The sequence below is a fragment of the Jaculus jaculus genome, chromosome 19 (genome assembly GCF_020740685.1).
Source record: "Jaculus jaculus isolate mJacJac1 chromosome 19, mJacJac1.mat.Y.cur, whole genome shotgun sequence".
In the NCBI taxonomy this organism is placed as follows: Eukaryota; Metazoa; Chordata; class Mammalia; order Rodentia; family Dipodidae; genus Jaculus; species Jaculus jaculus.
Window position 1 is genome coordinate 44,222,674 of NC_059120.1, and position 18,982 is coordinate 44,241,655.

Genomic DNA, 18,982 nt, shown 5'->3' on the forward strand with positions numbered 1-18,982 from the left:
ACAACTGGGACTTGATCAAGAGATCGTCACTCTCGCCGGAAGTGACAGAGAGAATCACCTTTGTAAGAAGAAGGTTAATTGAAAGCCTTGCTCTGGTTTTACCATTCTAGGTACTTCAAGTTCATCAGTTATGGCTGGAGCCATCGTGGGAAAGGGGTGGAGATGGTCCCCACTCTACTCACCTTTCAAAGGGCATGCTGCCAGAAATCAGAGCCAGAGGTCTGTTAGATTTTTAGTGCACAAAGGAAATGGAATTTGGAGGTGAGCAGCCCTTCCATGTGGCGCAGACCTTGTTACATATGAACCTCATTGCATCCACATCCCTACTTTTCCCTCTTGAAGCCTGAGCTGGGTCTACTGCTGGGCTACGGACCTGACATTCAGCTCCTTTCTGGAGCATCTAGAACCTAGTGACTCGGTGGCAGAGCAGACGGGTCACTCTGGTCCTTGCCACAGTGGGCTGAGGCCTTTGGTACTACTGCCCATTAAAACCTGGGCCTCCTGTGTTCCTTCAAAATAAGATACCCCATTGTGTGATGTGCCCAGACTTCTAGGACTGCAGCACTCAAGGATGGAACTTTTCCTCAGAAGTAGGATCTGCTATCTCCCAAAACGGGATAAGACGAGACCATCTGGAACTTACCTGGTTCTCTTTATTATAATAGGGGGGCAGTGGGAATTAAAAATAAAAACACGAGGAATAGACACACCGGGGTTTGGCGCGTGTTCTTGACAGGAACCTTCCTTTGGCTACAGTGAGAATATTTATCACTTGAGAAGGAAATGAGGTACCACGTAACAAACAACCCCCCTCCTTCTTGCCTTTCCTTGTGCTTGTCAGGTGTCTTCTTAGACAGGCCTCAGTCACCTTGCCCTCGGTCTGCCACTGACCTCCACCTGAGCTCATTATCCAGGAGAAATGAACGCAGGCTACCACGGAGAATGCCCATCAGGGCCCCACCGTCCCCGCACCCCGCCTCTTGCTCAAAGAGATCATGAGCTGAGGCATCTGGTGAGGAAAGTGCCCAGCTCTTCCCGCAGCTGATCCTGCCCTCAGCTCAGGGGAGACGTGAATTCTATACTTTAAAAAGAGAGGTTTTTTTTTTTTTTCACTCTAGAGCTATATGAATTTTGGGCAAGTGAGGCTCTGACCCTGACGGCTGGACCGTTGTAGGAAACGAGATAGATACAAGCAAGGGAATACTATACAAACAAAACGTGGGTATATTTGGCAGGTTTGAGGCAAGCAGAAAAGAGCTTAGATACTCCATAAAAAACAAACATCTGAAATCCAAACTTCTGATAAGGCCACAATGAAGAGCTTTCCAGCAGTGGGTATTGCAGGATGCTGGCATCCAAATCACCACAGGCTTCGAGGTGACGTGCCCGGGTGAGGAGACAGGCGGCGCCCCTCACAGGTCCATGTCTGGGCCTCCTGAAGATGTCTTCAGCGGCACTGAGTCAAAGCCATCAGGAGTCCTCTGAAAGAGAGATGGTGACAGGCGCTGGCTGCTGCACAGGGCCAAATTTGTGGGGACAAAGAAGAGAAATGGAAAATAGGTGACAGAAGGAACCCTTCTGGAATTGCTGTTTTCAGTGGCTTTGTGGAAACAGAGATAGGAGAGATCCTCTATTCTTGCTCAGAGAATAAGAAAGAAAAAAAAAAATCTACAGAATCCCTCCCCTGCCCAAAGCTTTACATCTTGTTGAATTCTAGACAGACTTAAGAGGCCCCAGGTTAATTGCTCTCCTATTAGTTGTGTGGGGTGGGGGGGAATCATCAAGGCCCAAGGCATCACCCAGCAAGTAAGCAAAAAGATTAAGTCATCAAAACACCTACTGCCATTTCTTCTTCACTATTCTGCCTGTCTTCTCCCCCATCTTTCCACCCTCCCCAGTCCTACCTGTTCGCTTGACTGGCTAGGGCAGTCCAGTCATGTGCGCCTTAAGGCAGAATGGGGCTGTGGCTGCAGGGAGGAGTCGCCTGGACGCCCTCTGCTGGCCCCAAGCCCAGGGACATTTATAAGCTTCACACTAACCCACACAGACAGCCCTCCCTGCTCAGGTTTGCTCAGCCATGACAGTCTCCCAGACACCTGGGGGACAGCACCCTCCACTGGTCAAAGGAGAGCCTCGCTTCTACCTGAAGTTGATCCAGAGGTGGCCTCTTCCCTCCTCCAAAAGAAAAACAAAAACAAACAAAATAAAAAGAGGGTGGGTGGTGGTTCTTCCAGCATGATCTGTTCAGTACTCCTGGAAGTTAAATAGCCCCAACAGTCCACCCATTGCAGTGCATGGTGGGAGAGAAGGAGCACAGTCAAAAGCAGCCTTGTTCTCGGGGGAAAGAGGATTGGTATAAAATACAGAGCAGGGGCTGGAGAGATGGCTTAGCGGTTAAGCGCTTGCCTGTGAAGCCTAAGGACCCCGGTTCGAGGCTCGGTTCCCCAGGTCCCACGTTAGCCAGATGCACAAGGGGGCGCACGCGTCTGGAGTTCGTTTGCAGAGGCTGGAAGCCCTGGCGTGCCCATTCTCTCTATCTCCCTCTATCTGTCTTTCTCTCTCTGTCTGTCGCTCTCAATATAAATTAAAAAAAATACAGAGCAGGAGGGCTGGAGAGATGGCTTAGCAGTTAATGCGCTTGCCTGCAAAGCCTAAGGACCCAGGTTCAGTTCCCAAGTACTCACTTAAGCCAGATGCATAAGGTGGCGCATGTGTTCGGAGTTCATTTGCAGTGGCTAGAGGCCCTGGCTCATCCATTCACATTCACTCTGCCTCTCTCTCTCTCTCTCTCTCTCTCTCTCTCTCTCTCTCCCTCCCTCCCTCCCTCCCTCCCTCCCTCCCTCCCTCCCTCCCTCTCTCCCTCTCTCTAATAAATAACAGAAATAAGTAAAGAACAGAGTAGGGGAGCAGCGTATGGGCTAGTTCTAGTGTTCTAGAACGGGAAGAACCAGCGTCCTCTCCAGGCTCATCTGGGTACACTGCTAGTACCTCTACCTTGGAGGTAAACGATTTGATTTTCCCAAAGAGTGACTTCTTGCTGGTAAAGATGAGGTCATCTTCCACATCCTCGCCTTCCATGATGGCGCAACTGTCGGCTGCTGGCAGGTCACAGTCCTTGAGGGTGGCGTTCATCACCAGTTTGGAGTACTTATACTCTAGTCTGTGAAACAGGGTTGGAGAGACAAGAGACCAGTGTGGTAGTTTGAATCAGATGTTTCCCATAAACCCATGTGTTTTGAATGTTTTATCCCCAGCTGGTTCCAATCTGAGATGTGGAGCCTTACTGGAGGAATGATGCTTCGGGGTGTCATAGCCAGCTTCCCCCTTGCTGGAGCTTAGTTCACTCTTGCTGCTGTCTGCCAGCTGCTCCAGTAAGAAGTGATGTCCTGCCTCTGCTCTACCCTTCCTCTCTTGCCATGCTGAAATTTTCCCTTGAGACTAGAAGCCAAAATAAACGCTTTCCTCCCATCAGTTGCTGGTGTTTTGTCCTAGCAACTTGAAGGTAACTACAGCAATGGGCATATGGGAGGAAAGGGACAGGTGAGATGAGAAGTTGGTCTACAAGCAGGTACTCCCTTGTCATAGGTAAGAAAGCGGAAGCCAGCCAGGAGGGGTGGCGCATGCCTTTAATCCAGCACTCGGGGGGTGCGGGGAGGCAGAGGTAGGAGGATTACCACGAGTTCAAGGCCACCCTGAGACTACATGGTGCATAGAGAATTCCAGGTCAGCCTGGGCTGGAGTGAGACCCTGCCTTGAAAAAAACAAACAAGCAAACAAACAAAAAAAAAGAAAGCTGAAGCCTAGCCAAGTGGGGTAAGGGCTGGGTAAGTATAGAAGGAATCTTGGATCCTAGTTTAAGGATTATTATTATTTTTTTTGAGGTAGGGTCTCACTCTAGCCTAGGCTGACCTGGAATTTACTTTCAGGGTGGTCTCTAACTCATGGCGAACCTTCTACCTCTACCCCCCCCCACCCCCGAGTGCTGGGATTACAGGCATGTACCACCACTCTGGCTTCTGTTTCGTTGTTTCTCGAGGTAGGGTCACAGTCTAACTCAGGCTGACTTGGAGCTTAATCTGTAGTTCCAACTCGAATTGCCACTGATCATCCTATCTCTTGCCTTCTGAGTGCTGTGATTAAAATGTGCACCACCATGCCTGGCTCACATCTGACTTTTTTTTTTTTTTTTCTGAGGTAGGGTCTTGCTCTAGCCCAGGCTGACCTGGAATTCATTAGGTACTCTCAGGGTGGTCACAGCTCACAGCGATCCTCCTATCTCTGCCTCTCAAGTGCTGGGATTAAAGACATGCAGCCACCATACCTGGATCACATCTGGCTTTTGTATTGTAGATAACACCATCAAATTAAGAATAGTCTCCTTTTTGTGTGCTAGACTTTGAACCTAGGGTCTCTTACCACTGAGCTACAACCCAGCCTGAGTAGCCATTTCTATACAGTGTCGTGATACCGGCCCTGGTCAGAAGTGCGGGCGGTGAAGGTATATGCTGGGCAGGTGGCTTGGCGAGTTTCTGAGTCGTCCCCGAGTCTGCAGCCAGCTCCAGGGACGAGCTCCATGCGCATTTCCTCAGACGTTCTCCCTGCTCAGTGATTCCATCCCCCCCCCCCACCTCCACCAATTCCATCATCCCATCGCGTACTTTTGATTCTTCTTCCAGAAGTAGCAGGTCAAGACGGTGAGCAGGATGGCAGTACAGGTGCCTGCGGAGATGCCCACTTTCAGCCAGAAATCTATGGTCTTGCAGATGGTGACTCTCTGCTCAGGCAGGGAGATGCCACCGGAGCATATCTTTGGTTCTCGCCACATGTAAGTGGTCTTCTGTTGGGGAGAGAAACCAGGGCCTCAGAGGTCACGTTCTCTTTTCACCTGGGCATGTCCCCCCCCCCCCGCCCCCAGCAGAGGGTAACCTACCTGGATGCCAGCCACACAGCTGCTGACGAAGGTGTGGTAGTCAGACTCGGAGCAGAGCGGACAGGCGGCCTGGCTCTCCCACAGGAAGTGGAAGTTGCAGCCGTCGCAGGTCCCGTCAGCGCACATGCTAGCGGGGCAGACGGGCGGCCTGAGCCCCCGTGCCCCGCGCCCGCGGCTCTGGGCCCCCGTGCCCCGCGCCCGCGGCTCTGAGCCCCCGTGCCCCGCGCCCGCGGCTCTGAGCCCCCGTGCCCCGCGCCCGCGGCTCTGAGCCCCCGTGCCCCGCGCCCGCGGCTCTGAGCCCCCGTGCCCCGCGCCCGCGGCTCTGAGCCCTCATGCCCTGCGCCCACGGCTGCTGCAGCTCCTCCTTGCCCAAACCGCTCCACCAGGATCCTGCTAACCGCTCCTTATCTCTGATGTGTGTTCTTCTTTTATCCCCCAGCTTTCCCCCCCACCCCTTTCCTTTCTTTTCCGTTTTTCTTTCTCAAGGTAGGCTCTTCCTCCTGCCCAGGCTGACCTGGAACTTACTCTGTCGCTTCAGGCTGGCCTCAAACTCACAGGGATCCTCCTACCTCAGACTCTCAAACGCTGAGATCAAAGGCGTGGCCACCACACCTGCCATTTTATTTTATTTATTTTAAATTAGCTATTTATCTATTTGAGAGAGGGTGGGGGGTGTGGAGAATGGGCACACTAGGACCTCTAGCTACTGCAAATGAACTCTAGCTAGACTCATGTGCTACCTTGTGCATTTGGCTTACATGGGTACTAGGGAATTGAACCTGGGTCCTTGGGCTTTGCAGACTACTGCCTTAACTGCTAAGCCATCTCTCTAGCCCTATGCCTCATTCTTACCACCTGAAGACTAAGGACTTGGGGTCATGAGTAGATCTAAAATGATTTTGAATCTTTTTTTCTTTCTCAGTAATCTTTGGCTCTGGGATGGGATGAATCCAAGGAAGAGAGACCGTGGCTGACATTGCCTCCCTTTTTGGGAATTACCTGGGTAGCAACAGATTTCCAGGGGCAGTTTTCAGTGGATGACATCTGAGGCGGATGGTGGTGGATCTTCCAGAACTGCAGGACTGAGTCACATCGTTGGATCTGCAGTGAAAGCCAACCCCCAAGGGGAAGAAGTCACCACACCATGTTATTGGAGAGTCATGACGTGAGATCAACATGGGTGCTTCTCTTACTGGACAAGTCGGGACTCAGGCTCTAGCCTGACACCCAGAAATGCACAGACTTTGGTCTTTTTTTAAAAAAAATAATTATTTGACACAGAGAGAGGGAGAAAGAGAGAAAGAGAGAGAGACAGAGAGAGAATGGGCATGCCAACGCCTCTAGCCACTGCAAACGAACTCCAGATGCATGTGCCACTTTGTGCAACTGGCTTACATGGGCACTAGGGAATCAGACCTGGGTCCTTAGGCTTTGCAGGCAGGTGCCTTAACTGATGATCCATCTTTCCAGCCCAGACTTTGGTCTTTATATGGAGAGAGTGGGGACCAGGGAGATTGAGTCAAGGGGGCAATATACTGACGTAGGGACCACATGGCCTCTCTGAGGTGGAAGTACAGTCAGCTACAGGTCCCCCAGTATTTCTCCCTGCCTCCAGGGATGAGTAATGTCCAAAATGCCAAGGTCAGAGTACAACCAGCTTTCACGCTTATGACTGGGCAGATCTGCTAGGCCTCAGATGTGTTCTGGCTTGGTAAGTAGGAGGGGGCTAAGAGGGTGGGGTGCCACCACATTTCTGGGCAAGTCCTGGCTGTCACCTGCATTAGCCTGGGCCCTCATAGTCACCTAAAAAAGAAGATGATGTCAGGTGTTCCTGAGTTTTCTGCGTGGAAAAGTTCAGCTGGGGAGGTGATTCCATCCAGCGTCGTGTCTGTGGACACCCCTGGCAAATTCGAGATCCTGTTAGCTTTTACTCACAGCATTAGCTTTAGTGCTTTCAAGACCTGCCAACTTCCAACCTACTTCATTTCATCATACCCCTGAGTCATTCACGTAAAAGTGAATCAAAAGGTTATCATGCCGGGCGTGGTGGCACATGCCTTTAATCCTAGCACTTGGGAGGCACAGGTAGGAGGATTGCAGTGAGTTCAAGACCACCCTGAGACTACATAGCAAATTCCAGGTCAGCTTGGACTAGATGAAAAACCAAAAAAGAAAAAAAAAAAGTTTATCAGAGGCATTAGTGGCATTTGGCATACAGGCTGGAATAGAAAACAGAGGTCAGGGCCCCTCGCATGGGACCACCTCTCTCTCTCTCTCTCTCTCTCTCTCTGTCTGTCTCTACTGCAAATGAACTCCAGAGGCATGCGCCACTTTGTATCCAGCTTTACATGGGCGCTGGGAAAGCAAACCCAGGCTGGCAGGCTTTGCAAACAAGCACTTTTAACTGCTGAGCCACCTCCCCAGGCCTCTCTCTCACAAACAAGCCTGGAGCGCCCAGGTAACTCACCAACAAGTCGATCAGCAAGGCTGACAGGCTGTGAGGACACCCCGGCCTTGTAGCCGGTCACCTCTGAGGGGATGATGACCACCTGGCAGACGTAGGCGGTGATGGACTTGGAGAAACCTGCCTCTCCTTCAGGGATCCTGATGTCAGTGACATTATCAGTGCATATGGACATTTTCTTTCCCTGGTGGGGGAAGATGTGAGAAGAGAGTGGAGGGGAAAAAGCAAATAAAGGGAACAGGGAAGGTGTATTTTTTTTTTTCACTTCTAAAGATTTAGCCTTCCAAGTGTCATGTTGTTGTAGAATGATTTTGAAAAGACAGACTAAAAAAAAAAAAAATGCTAAAAATAAGGCATATGTCCCAGTTTTTGCCTAACATCTGATTTCTTTGGAGTCACTTCATGACAACTGATTTGGAGTTCTAACCACCCAGTCTACCAACTAAGGGTCCTTCCTAATCCAAATGCATTTTCTAGACGGAAATGAGATATGCAACTGATCCCAGAAGCCACTGACATTTATTTGAACACCTGGCGTAGTCCATGTTTTCTTGTTTCCCTTGATATTGTAATTCTCCTGTTTGTCTCAGGAGCACTGTCTAAACACTAGACAGAAACTGCCAGGAGTGCAAACAGACCCTACAGCCAGCCCCTTCCTTGAGGCAGGGCATCTAAGAGCAATTAGAATCCCCCTCCTTTTGATTTATCCAGGATTTGCTATGTAGCCCAGACTGGCCTGGAATTAACCGTTTGCATGTCTCAGTTTCCCAAGTAGGTGGGATTACAGATGTATATGAACTAAGGCATATGGGCTGGAGGGGTGGCTTAGTGGCTAAGGTGCTTGCCTGGGAAGCCAAAAGGACCTAGGTTCGATTTTCCAGGTCCCACATAAGCCAGAGGCACATGGTGGTACATGTGTCTGGAGGCCCTGGTGCACCTGTTCTCTCTCTCTCTCTGCTTTTCTACCTCTCAAATAAAACAAAATAAAAAATTAAAATACATAAATATGTCTTAAGGCTTCCTGCATCGGCTTGGCCATGCCTTTCCTGCCACATTGGATGCTTCCCCTTGAAACTATGAGCTGAAGATCAAACCTTTCTTTCCTTAAGCGGCCTCTGGTTGGGTATTTTCTCCCAACTAGGTGACTGATAAGGGGATAAGTATATGGCTTAACGATGAACTTTCTTTGGACTCTGGAGGATGGACCCAGTGCCTTGTGCATGCAAGGTGTGTATTCTCCTAATGAGATTCCTTTCCCAACTTCTCTATTAAACAAACAAATATGTAGTAAGAGAAGGAAGTTTCCTTTTCTTCCAGTGGCAAATGCATTGATTTCTGAAAGCTATCCCGCCTTTTTTTTTTGGTTGTTGTTGTTTTTGTTTTTTTCAATATAGGGTTTTGCTCTAGCCCAGGTTGACCTGGAATTCACTATACACTCTCAGAATGGCCTCAAACTCACAGTGATCTTCCTACCTCTGTCTCTCAAGTGCTGGGATTAAAGGCATGAGCCACCATGCCCAGCTTAAAAATATTTTATTTTTATTTATTACAGAGAGGCAGAGAGAAAGAATGGGCATGCCAGGGCCTCTAGCTACTACAAATGAACTCTAGATGGGGGAATCAAACCTGGGTCCTTAGGCTTCGCAGGCCAACACCTTAACTGCTGAGCCATCTCTCCAGCACTGACAGCTATTTTTAAGGCTTTCTTCCTGCCATTTTATTATTTTATTTTGGCTGTATGAAGCAGAGTCTCCTATTTTTATTTTATTTTAAAATATTTATTTATCACTTATTTGAGAAAGAGAGAGAGGAAGGGAGGGACAGAGATAGAGAGGAAGAGGCAGATAGAGAGAAAATGGGCATGCCGGGGCCTCCAGCCACTGCAAACTCCAGATGCATGCACCACCTTGTGCATCTGGCTTATATAGGTCCTAGAGAATCAAACCAGGGACTTAGGTTTTGTAGGCAAGTGCTTTAAATCCTGAGCCATCTCTCCAGCCCTTTATTTTATTTTTTTAAAAATGGACGTCTTTAAAATGTCCATGTTGCCCCGGCTGATCTTGAACTCCTGGGATCAAATGATCCTCCTGCCCCAATAGATGGCACTTAGGCGTTTATCACCATGCCTGGCTCTGCATATGCTTGTGGAGAGGAGAAGTGTCCCCTCTCTGAAATCCTTGAAGCTGGTAGTATTTCAGTTTTCAAAGTTTTTTTTTAGATTTTATAATATTTTCATAGCCTTTCCCGGTTGAGCATCCCTCACCTAAAATTCCAATATCCCAAATCTGAAACTTTGGAGTGCTCCTAGGTCAAGTAAATGAAGATCTTATTTAAAATTTCTTCTTTGTTTGTTTGTTTTTGGTTTTTGGTTTTTCAAGGTAGGGTCTCACTCTGGCTCAGGCTAACCTGGAATTCACTATGTAGTACCTCTGCCTCCCTAGTGCTGGGATTAAAGGTGTGCGCCACCACAACCGGCACTTAATTTTTTTTAAAAAAAGATTTTATTTTAATTTATTTATTTGAGACAGAGACAGAGAGAGGAGAGGAGAGGAAAGGAGAGGAGAGAGAGAGAGAGTATTTTAAATATTTTTTTCTAGGTAGGGTTTTACTCTAGCCTAGGCTGACCTGTAATTCACTGTGTAGTCTCAGGCTGGCCTCAAATTCATGGTGATCCTCCTACCTCTGCCTCCTGAGTGCTGGGATTAAAGGTGTGCACCACCACACCCAGCAAAATATTTATTTCTTTATTTATTCATATTCATTTGCAAGTAAGGTGGGAAGGAGAGAGAATGGGCACCCCAGGGCCTTCAGCTGTTGCAAACAAACTCCAGTATGTGGGTACTGGGGAATCAAACCCAGATTATTAGGCTGTGCAGGAAAAGCATCTTAACTGCTGAGCCATCGCTCCAGTCCCTTTAAACATCTTTATTTTCCAAAACGTGTATCGTCTACCTAATCTGAGGGGAAAGGCCCTTTGGGGAGGATTATAATCACTGAAACCCTTTCAACCTGCTCATTCCCTTGCTGCTCAGAGCTACTCTCTTTCCTCCTGTGTCCCTCTCTGGCCTTCCTCACTTTTCCAGTTTCCACAGTCAGTTTGCACATCTTACCTGGTTTCCACAGAGACTCACGGTAAAGTGATGGAAGTACTTCAGCCCCTTTGAAGTGAAGCTTGGCACTCCGGTCAGAGAGATGGTGTTTTCCAAAGCTGAGAAATTGTAGTTGAAAATCCTGGTGGGGGTGTTTCGTGAGAAGGTGCAGTCGTTGTAGCAGAGAGTGTGGATCTGAAAAGGAGGTCAAGGCTGCTGGCTGTGAGTCACAGAGGGCTGCAGGGCGGCGGAGCAGACCTTCCCCCAGCCAGGCCCAGCCCAAGTGCAGTGAAAACGAAAGATGAGGCCAGTGTGGTGGCGCACACCTTTAATCCCAGCTCTCGGGAGGCAGAGATAGGAGGATCGTCGTGAGTTCGAGGCCACCCTGAGACTACATAGTGAATTCCAGGCCAGCCTAGGCTAAGGAGCAAGATCCTACTTTGAAAAAAAAAAAAAAAAAAAGAGGAGGAAGAAAGGACTTGAGAGATGGACATTAAAAGAAGTGAAATGAGCACTGGTGGAAATTATGTGTATCTTACCACTTGACACAAGATGTACAAGCCGAAGGAATGGTTTTTATACAATGGTCTATCACAGTCATCATGAAAGAGTTTGAGAGCAGGAGAGCTGACTCAGTTGCTAAAGTGGGCAAAGGACCCGAGGTCAGGTCCCCAGCATGTATGTGAAAGCTGGGCGTGGTGGCACATGCCTGAAACCCCAGTGCTGGGAAGGTGGAGGAAGGAGGATTCCCAGGACCTGCTGGCTAGCTAGTCTGACCAATGTGGTGAGCTCCAGGTTCAGTGAGAACCCTGTCTCAAAAATAAGAAGGTGGTTCCAAGGCTCAGGGTCCATTGCGGAAGAGGTGGCGGAAAGAATCTAAGAGCCAAAGGAAGGGTAGGACTCCTTACAACGTGCTCCCCCAGACACAAAATGGCCTGGATATCCACGACTTCATAGTGCCTGACACTACCTATGTAAGACCATCATAATAGGAGGAAAAGATCATGACATCAAAATAAAAGAGAGACTGATTGAGAAGGGAAGGAGATATGATGGAGAATGGAGTTTCTAAGGGGAAAGTGGGAGGAGAGAGGGTATTACCATGGGATATTTTTTATAATCATGGAAGTTGTTAATAAAAATTTGAAAAAAAAATATGAAGGTGGAATTGAGGAAGACACCTGACATGGACCTCTGGCCTCACACCCATGAATGCACTCACATGCATATGAACACACAAACACACATGCATAGATGCACACAGAACAAAGATCAGGAAAGATTCTGGGTGTGGTGGCGCACGCCTTTAATCCCAGCACTCGGGAGGCAGAGGTAGGAGGACTGTCATGAGTTCAAGGCCACCCTGAGACTACGTAGTGAGTTCCAGGTCGGCCTGGGCTAGAGTGAGACCCTACCTCAAAAAATAAAAAATAAAAACAAAGAAGCAAAACAACAGCAAAAAAAAGGGAAAGAAATGAAGAAATAGAGAAAGACTGATTCTGTTAAAACCAGCAGTGTGCAGAGGCTGCCACAACCTCGTGCACAGAGAACTTTTGCACGTCTTCCTGGCAACTGCCTGTCCAGTCCTGAAGCACGCCCCGCCCCTGTGAGGCCAAGTGGCCAAGGGTGCCTGTTTCAAAACACCGAAACCCCATTTCCTCTTACTCAGGTTCTCTATGGGAAATGGAACTCTGGTAGGTTGATTATTTATTTATTTGTTTGTTTTGTTTTGTTTTTTTGAGGCAGGGTCTCACTCTAGCTCAGGCTGATCTGGAATTCACCATGTAGTCTCAGGATGGCCTCAAACTCATGGTGATCCTCCTACCTCTACCTCCCAAGTGCTGGGATTTTATTTTTATTTATTTGAGACAGAGAGAGAATACTCATACTCAGCGCCAGGGCCACTGCAAACAAACTTAAGACGCATGTGCCACCTTGTGCCTCTGGTTTACATGGGACCTGGAGAATCGAACCTGGGTCCTTAGGCAAGTGCCTTAAACCGCTAAGCCATCTCTCTAGCCCAGGGAAATGGAACTCTGAAAGGGGCTTGTTTCCTGTGCCTTGCTCTTAGTGCCCCCATTCAGGAGCAGCCCTACACATTGGTATTCCCTTCCACAGCAGCAGGGGAAGAAGGTTATAGAAAATGTTCAGGGTACCTTTTTCGTCAGAGATCTGTAAGAATCATTAATTACACACATTTTGCAGCTAAATAGAGTGACATTTGCAGAGTACGCAAATAATGTCTTGCAGATTTTGGTGGCATAAGCCACCTGTAATCCTAGCACTTGGGAGGTGGAAACAGGAGGATCAGGAGTTTAAGGTCACCTTTAGCTACATGGCCAGTTCAAGGTCAACCTGGACCATATGAGACCCTATCTCAAAAAAAAAAAAAAAAAAGTTAGGGGCTAGAGATGTTGCTCAATGGGTAGAGCACCTGCCCAACATGCACAAGGCCCTGAGTTTGATTCCCAGTGCCACAAACACTAGGCATGGTGGCACATAATACAATCCCAGCACTACATACTGAGTTTGAGGCCAGCGTGGGCTACATGCGACTCTATCTTAAAAAAGGAAAAGCAGAGCTGGGGAGGTTGCTCAGTGGTTAAAGGCACCTGCTTGCCAAGTCTGCAGGCCTGGGTTTGATTCCCCCTTACCCATATAAAGCCAGATATACGATGTGGCCCACACATCTAGAAGAGGCCCTGGTGCACTCATTTTGCCTCTCAAATGAAGAAATAAATTTTTAAAAACATAAAATATTATAGATAAACGTATGCCTATCTGGTTGTAATCAGTACAACACAAAAAGATTTGCAAGTGGAAGTGTCTAAGTAACGAATATCTCAGAGCTTTTACTCATATGTACTTTTTGTTTGTTTATTTGATTGGTTGTAGGGTGTTCTGGGAGAGAGAATGGGCCTCTAGCCACTGCGCACAAACTCCAGGCTCAAGTGCCACCTTGTGCATCTGGCTTACGTGGGTCCTGGGGAATCAAACCTGGGGCCTTAGACTTTGCAGACAATTGCCTTTTTTTTTTTTTTTTTTTTTTTTTTTAGGGTAGGGTCTCACTCTAGCCCATGTTGATCAGATCTGGAATTCACTATGTAGTCTTGGGGTGGCCTTGAGCTCACAGTGATCCTGCTAACTCTGCCTCTTGAGTGTTGGGATTAAAGGCGTGTTCAACTCTGCCTGGCAGTTTTGGGGTTTTTTTTTTGGTGTGTTTTTTTTTTGAAGCAGGGTCTCACTATAACCCAGGATGGCCTGAAACTCACCCTGTAGCTCAGGGTGGATTAAAGGCATGAGCAGCCACCATGCCTGACAATGTTTATATTTTTTAATTTGCTATTCTTTTTCTTTTCTTTCTTCTTCTTCTTCTTTTTTTTTTTTTTTTTTTTTGAGGTGGGTGTCACTCTAGCCCAGGCTGACCTGAAATTCACTATGTAGTCGCAGGCTGGCCTCAAACTCACAGTGATCCTCCTATCTCTGCCTTCTCAGTGCTGGAATTAAAGGTGTGTGCCACCACACCTGGCTCGAGGCAGAATTTGAGTTATAGACACCATAATTCCTTTCCTTCTAGACCATAAGATCATCAATCTCCTTTACCCATCCATCAGCGGAAGACAAGACTTGCCTATGACTCAGGGAACCAGGCCCCATCACTAAGAACTCAGCACCCACAGTGGATGGTACCCTCTGCTACAACCTGGGAGCATGCTAGGGGGGATCAGGAGGGTATCAGCCCTTCAAGAGTTGCATCTAGGACCCAGCGTCCTCTGAGGCCATCCAACCACAAGGTCAAGGTAAGGATGCGGCACACTGCTGGCACCTTGTTGTTCTTGGTTCCTGGACCGCAAGACACACAAGCCTGGGCGCCATAAGGCTGGTGGGCTTTCAGGATGGTGTTCGTGGGGCAGGAGTGGCAGGTCCCGGAACTTCGATCAATGTAATATCCAGCAGGACACGAGGTACAGGAGGAGCCCGTGTCGGACGCTTCCAGGGCGCAGGGACGGCAGTAGGAGGCCACTCCGCCCATGACATTGGTGACGTTGATGGAGTAGATCTTGGCAACGTCACTGGTGTACTTTCTTCCCTAGAAACAAGGGAGACGCAAGAGACAGCGGTAACCATGAAAGTAGAAAAGAACTTCACAACGCTTTACCCCGTGGTAGTGGAGAAAACTCTCAGAAGCTTCCTTCTTGCTTTACTCATTTTATGGTGGCTCTTTGGATGCTAGCTAAACAGAATAAAAGTAAACAATAGATTCAATTTTAAAAAGAGCAGTGTCTCAGCTGGGTGTGGTGGCGCATGCCTTTAATCTCAGCACTTGGGAAGCAGAGGTAGAAAGATTGCCAGGAGTTCGAGACCACCCTGAGACTACGGAGTGAATTCCAAGCCAACCTGAACTAGAGTGAGACCCTACTTTGAAAAAAAAAAAAAAAAACCAGTGTCCCTTGTAAATAAAACTGATCCATTTTAGCCCAGGTTGATTTTCCTTCCTTCCTTCCTTCCTTCTTTCTTTTTTTGTTTTATTTTTATTTATTTATTTGAGAGTGACAGGAAGACAGAGAGAGAAAGAGGCAGATAGAGACAGAAGGGGTGTACCAGGGCCTCCAGCCACTGCAAATGAACTCCAGACGCATACACCACCTTGTGCATCTGGCTTATGTGGGTCCTGGGGAATCGAGCCTCAAACTGAGGTCATTAGGCTTCACAGACAAGTGCTTAACCGCTAAGCAATCTCTCCAGCCCGATTTTATTTCTTGTTTTTGTTTATTTCTGTTCTCTTGTTTTCTGCAATATTTCTTTGTATTTCTTTGAGGTAAGAAAACAAAGCTTGAGAGATGAGTTAGCAGTTAAGGTGCTTGCCTATGAAGCTTCAGGACCCAGGTTTGATTCCCCAGGACCCATATAAGCCAGATGGACATGGTGGCACATACGTCTGGAGCTCATTTGCAGGGGCTAGAGGCCCTGATGCACCCATTATCTCTCTTCTTAATAAATAAAAATTAAAAAAATTTTGAGGCAAGCCCAAAAGACTGTGTCCCCCCCCTTTTTTTGTTTTGTTTTGTTTTTGTTTTTCGAGGTAGGGTCTCACTGTGGCCCAGACTGACCTGGAATTCACTATGGAGTCTCAGGGTGGCCTCGAACTCACAGCGATCCTCCTACCTCTGCCTCTCAAGTGCTGGGATTAAAGGCATGCGCCACCACGCCCGCCCCGCCCCCCTTTTTTGAGGTAGGGTTTTGCTCTACCCAGGCTAACCTGGAATTCACTATGTAGTCTCAGGGTGGCCTCAAAATCACAGCGATCCTCCTGCCTCTGCCTCCTGAGTGCTGGGATTAGAGGCATGCACCACCACACCCAGCTTGCCCCTTCTTTTTTTTAATACTTTATTTTTTATTTATTTGACAGAGAAAGAAGGAGAGGGAGCGAGAGATAATGGGCGCGCCAGGGCTTCCAGCCACTGCAAACAAACTCCAGACGCGTGCGCCCCCTTGTGCATCTGGCTAATGTGGGTCCTGGGGAAATCGAACCTGGGTCTTTTGGCTTTGCAGGCAAGTGCCTTAACCGCTAAGCCATCCCTCCAGCCCCTGCCCCCTCATTTTTTATGAGAGAGAATGGGAGTAATAACAGGAGAGAGAATTGGTATGCCAGGGTCTCCAGCTGCTGTAACTGAGCTCTAGAACTAAGCGCCACTTTGTGTGCATGTGCAACCTTGCACACTTGTGTCACCTTGTACACCTGGCTTATGTGGAACCTGAGGAGTAGAACTTGGTCCTCAGGCTTTGCAGTCAAGCACCTTAACCACTAAGCAATCTCTCCAGCCCCTAAAACATTAAAAAGAAAAGAAAAGAAAAAAAGAAAGGGCTGGAGAGATGGCTTAGCGGTTATGCGCTTGCCTGTGAAGCCTAAGGACCCCGGTTCGAGGCTCGGTTCCCCAGGTCCCACGTTAGCCAGATGCACAAAGGGGCACATGCATCTGGAGTTTGTTTGCAGAGGCTAGATGCCCTGGCACGCCCATTCTCTCTCTTTCTCTCTCTCTGCCTCTTCTTCTCTCTGTCTGTCGCTGTCAAATAAATAAATAAAAATAAACAAAAAAAAAAGAAAGCTAGACTGGGTATGGTGATACACACTTGTAATTTTAGTGCTTGGGAGTCTGAGGCAGGAAGATCATAAATTCCAGGTTAGCCTGAGCTACATAATAAGACCCTCTCAGAAGAAAAAAATGGATAAATGGAGAAAGTAAGGAGGGAGAGAAAGAAAATAATAGAAAAGACAGCCATCAGAGTTATTGTTATTATTAAAAATAGCCAGAAGTCAGACTCCACTGGAAGGAGGGAGGGATGATTGAAGGAGCACAGCCTCATCTTTCCTAGAAGTCATTTGGACAAGGCTAAACAACCTCAGAGGTATTTTGTTCCATTCTTGAAGATTCCCCTAGCCCTTGGATTGTGGACCCATACTTCCTGGATGAACTCCTGGACCCACAAGGTCACTTCTAGGAGCTTGCATCAGAAGGGGAGGGCTCACCGTCTCGTGAAGCGTGGTCCTCTGGAAGGCCCAGGTGAAGCTCACAGTGGCATTCTCCTCAATGGTGTAGGTATAGGACTGTTTGCCTTTGGAACCTTTCCAGGTCTCCACAGGAGTGTTGGTCTTAGAATTCATGCCCTGCACCCAGGACAGACAATGAGGAAGGCATTAAACAAACAAACAAATAAATACATAAAATATTTATGGACTGGAGAGATGACTTAGTGGTTAAGATGCTTGCCTGCAAAGCCTAAGGATCCAGGTTCGCCTCTCCAGAACACATGTAAAGTCAGATGCACAAGGTGGTGCATGAGTCTGGATTTGTTTGCAGTGACCAGAGGTCCTGGTGCGCCCATTCTCTGCCCCCCCATAAATAAACAAATAATAAATAGAGGAAGGCATGGTGGCTATCACAGTGGTCAGACCCATGTTAAAAACCGAGGAGTCCCTGGTGGTCCCTGAGGGCTCATCCTCTGCAGAATCACTATGAGTGGGTGTCGACTCACCACTGGGGCAGGTGAGGCCAAGCCGCCTACCAAAGTCCCACAACCGCAAAGAGAGAAAAACCTACCACCATGAAGTAGAGCTCACAGTTCACAGAACAGATGGTCTCGAAGACAAATGTGATCCTGGCCACTTCTTTGTTCTCTGTGTCTGCTGCAACTGACTGCGGAGGTCTGTGGAGGCAGAAAGTGAGGGTCAGCGCAGAGGCCAGGCTGTGTTTATGAACAGTGCCTTAGCTGCTAAGCCATCTCTCCAGCCCCTTTTTGCTCTTGAACAGACTGTATCACCACATGCTCTCTGCCATGATTAGCTATCCCACCACAGGACCAAAGCAGTAGGCTGAACCAATCATGAACCACAACCTCTGAAACTGTGAGCCAAATTAAATCATTTACCTTTTTAGTTGATTACCTCAGGCATTTTGTTACAGCAACTGAAGGCTAACAGTAGTAATCAAATTTGCAAGCTAAAAAGTATAATTTGGTTTATTTGTTTTGAAAAAGAATCACATATAGCCTAGGCCAGCTTTGATCTCCCTATGTAGCTAGACATGACCTTGAACTTAAAAAAAAAAATTTTTTTTTCCAGGTAGGGTCTCAGTGTAGCCTAGGCTGACCTGGAATTCACAATGTAGTCTCAGGGTGGCCTTGAACTCACAGCAATCTTCCTACCTCTGCTTCCCGAGTGCTGGGATTAAAGGTGCCTGGCTTAAAATATTATTTATTTATTTATTTACAAGCAGAGAGAGAAGAGAGACAGAGAGAATGGGTGCACCAGGGCCCTTTAGCCACTGCAAACATACTCCAGACACATGAGCCACTTTATGCATCTGACTCCAGATGAGGACTGGGAAATAGGACCTGGGTTGTCAGGCTATGCAGGCTTAACCTTAACCATCGAGCGATCTCTCCAACTTGACCTCCAACTCATGATCCTCCTTCCTCTACCTCCTAAGTGCTAGGATTACAGGTGTGTGCCACCAAACCTAGTTTTACATGGCACTAGGGATTGAACCCAAGGCCTTGTCCATGCTAGGCAATGGGCCTAAAGTTTGCTTTTTTAAAATTTTTTTCCAAAGACAGTGCCAGGCTGCTCTGGAACTCATGATCCTCCTGCTTCAACAACCTGAGCACTGGAATTACAGGCTTACATACAACTGGCAAAGTTTCCTCATCTTGCAAACACAGGATCTATGTGGTCCATTCTAAGTGATGTAGGTTAAGGAAAGGAAAACTAATCCTTTTGAATGACTACCATTGGTTAAGCACCATCCCAGGGATGGAAAGCAGAGGCTTCCAAGGAGGGATGGAGAAGTCAAATTGGCAACAGGGGAGTATGTTCAGTGGTTCTCCATCTTTAAGTCACTCATGGGCAAGAGAGCTCGCTCTGGCTTTTGGAAATCTATTACAGTCTTTTTGTTTGGTTGGTTTTGGTTTTTTGAGGTAGGGTCTTGCTTTAGCCCAGGC

General features: G+C 47.8%; 1 protein-coding gene across 2 annotated transcripts in view; it reads right to left on the reverse strand.

The window, feature by feature from the left end:
* Nucleotides 1-1,201: 1,201 nt before the first annotated feature.
* The window catches only part of Elapor1 (endosome-lysosome associated apoptosis and autophagy regulator 1), a 99,836-nt gene continuing 82,055 nt past the window's right edge, over nt 1,202-18,982 (reverse strand). The window contains exons 12-22 of one of the 2 annotated variants that reach the window (XM_045138576.1): nt 17,584-17,689; nt 17,013-17,150; nt 14,310-14,573; nt 10,505-10,678; nt 7,398-7,578; nt 6,734-6,830; nt 5,930-6,031; nt 4,931-5,057; nt 4,659-4,837; nt 2,989-3,160; nt 1,202-1,481 (exon numbers count right to left, since the gene is read on the reverse strand). In XM_045138576.1, the coding sequence (XP_044994511.1) occupies nt 1,413-1,481; nt 2,989-3,160; nt 4,659-4,837; nt 4,931-5,057; nt 5,930-6,031; nt 6,734-6,830; nt 7,398-7,578; nt 10,505-10,678; nt 14,310-14,573; nt 17,013-17,150; nt 17,584-17,689 (1,609 nt within the window). In that variant the 3' untranslated portion in view covers nt 1,202-1,412. The remainder of the gene's footprint in view (nt 1,482-2,988; nt 3,161-4,658; nt 4,838-4,930; nt 5,058-5,929; nt 6,032-6,733; nt 6,831-7,397; nt 7,579-10,504; nt 10,679-14,309; nt 14,574-17,012; nt 17,151-17,583; nt 17,690-18,982) is intronic. The other variant, XM_004659048.2, reaches the window with a different exon arrangement.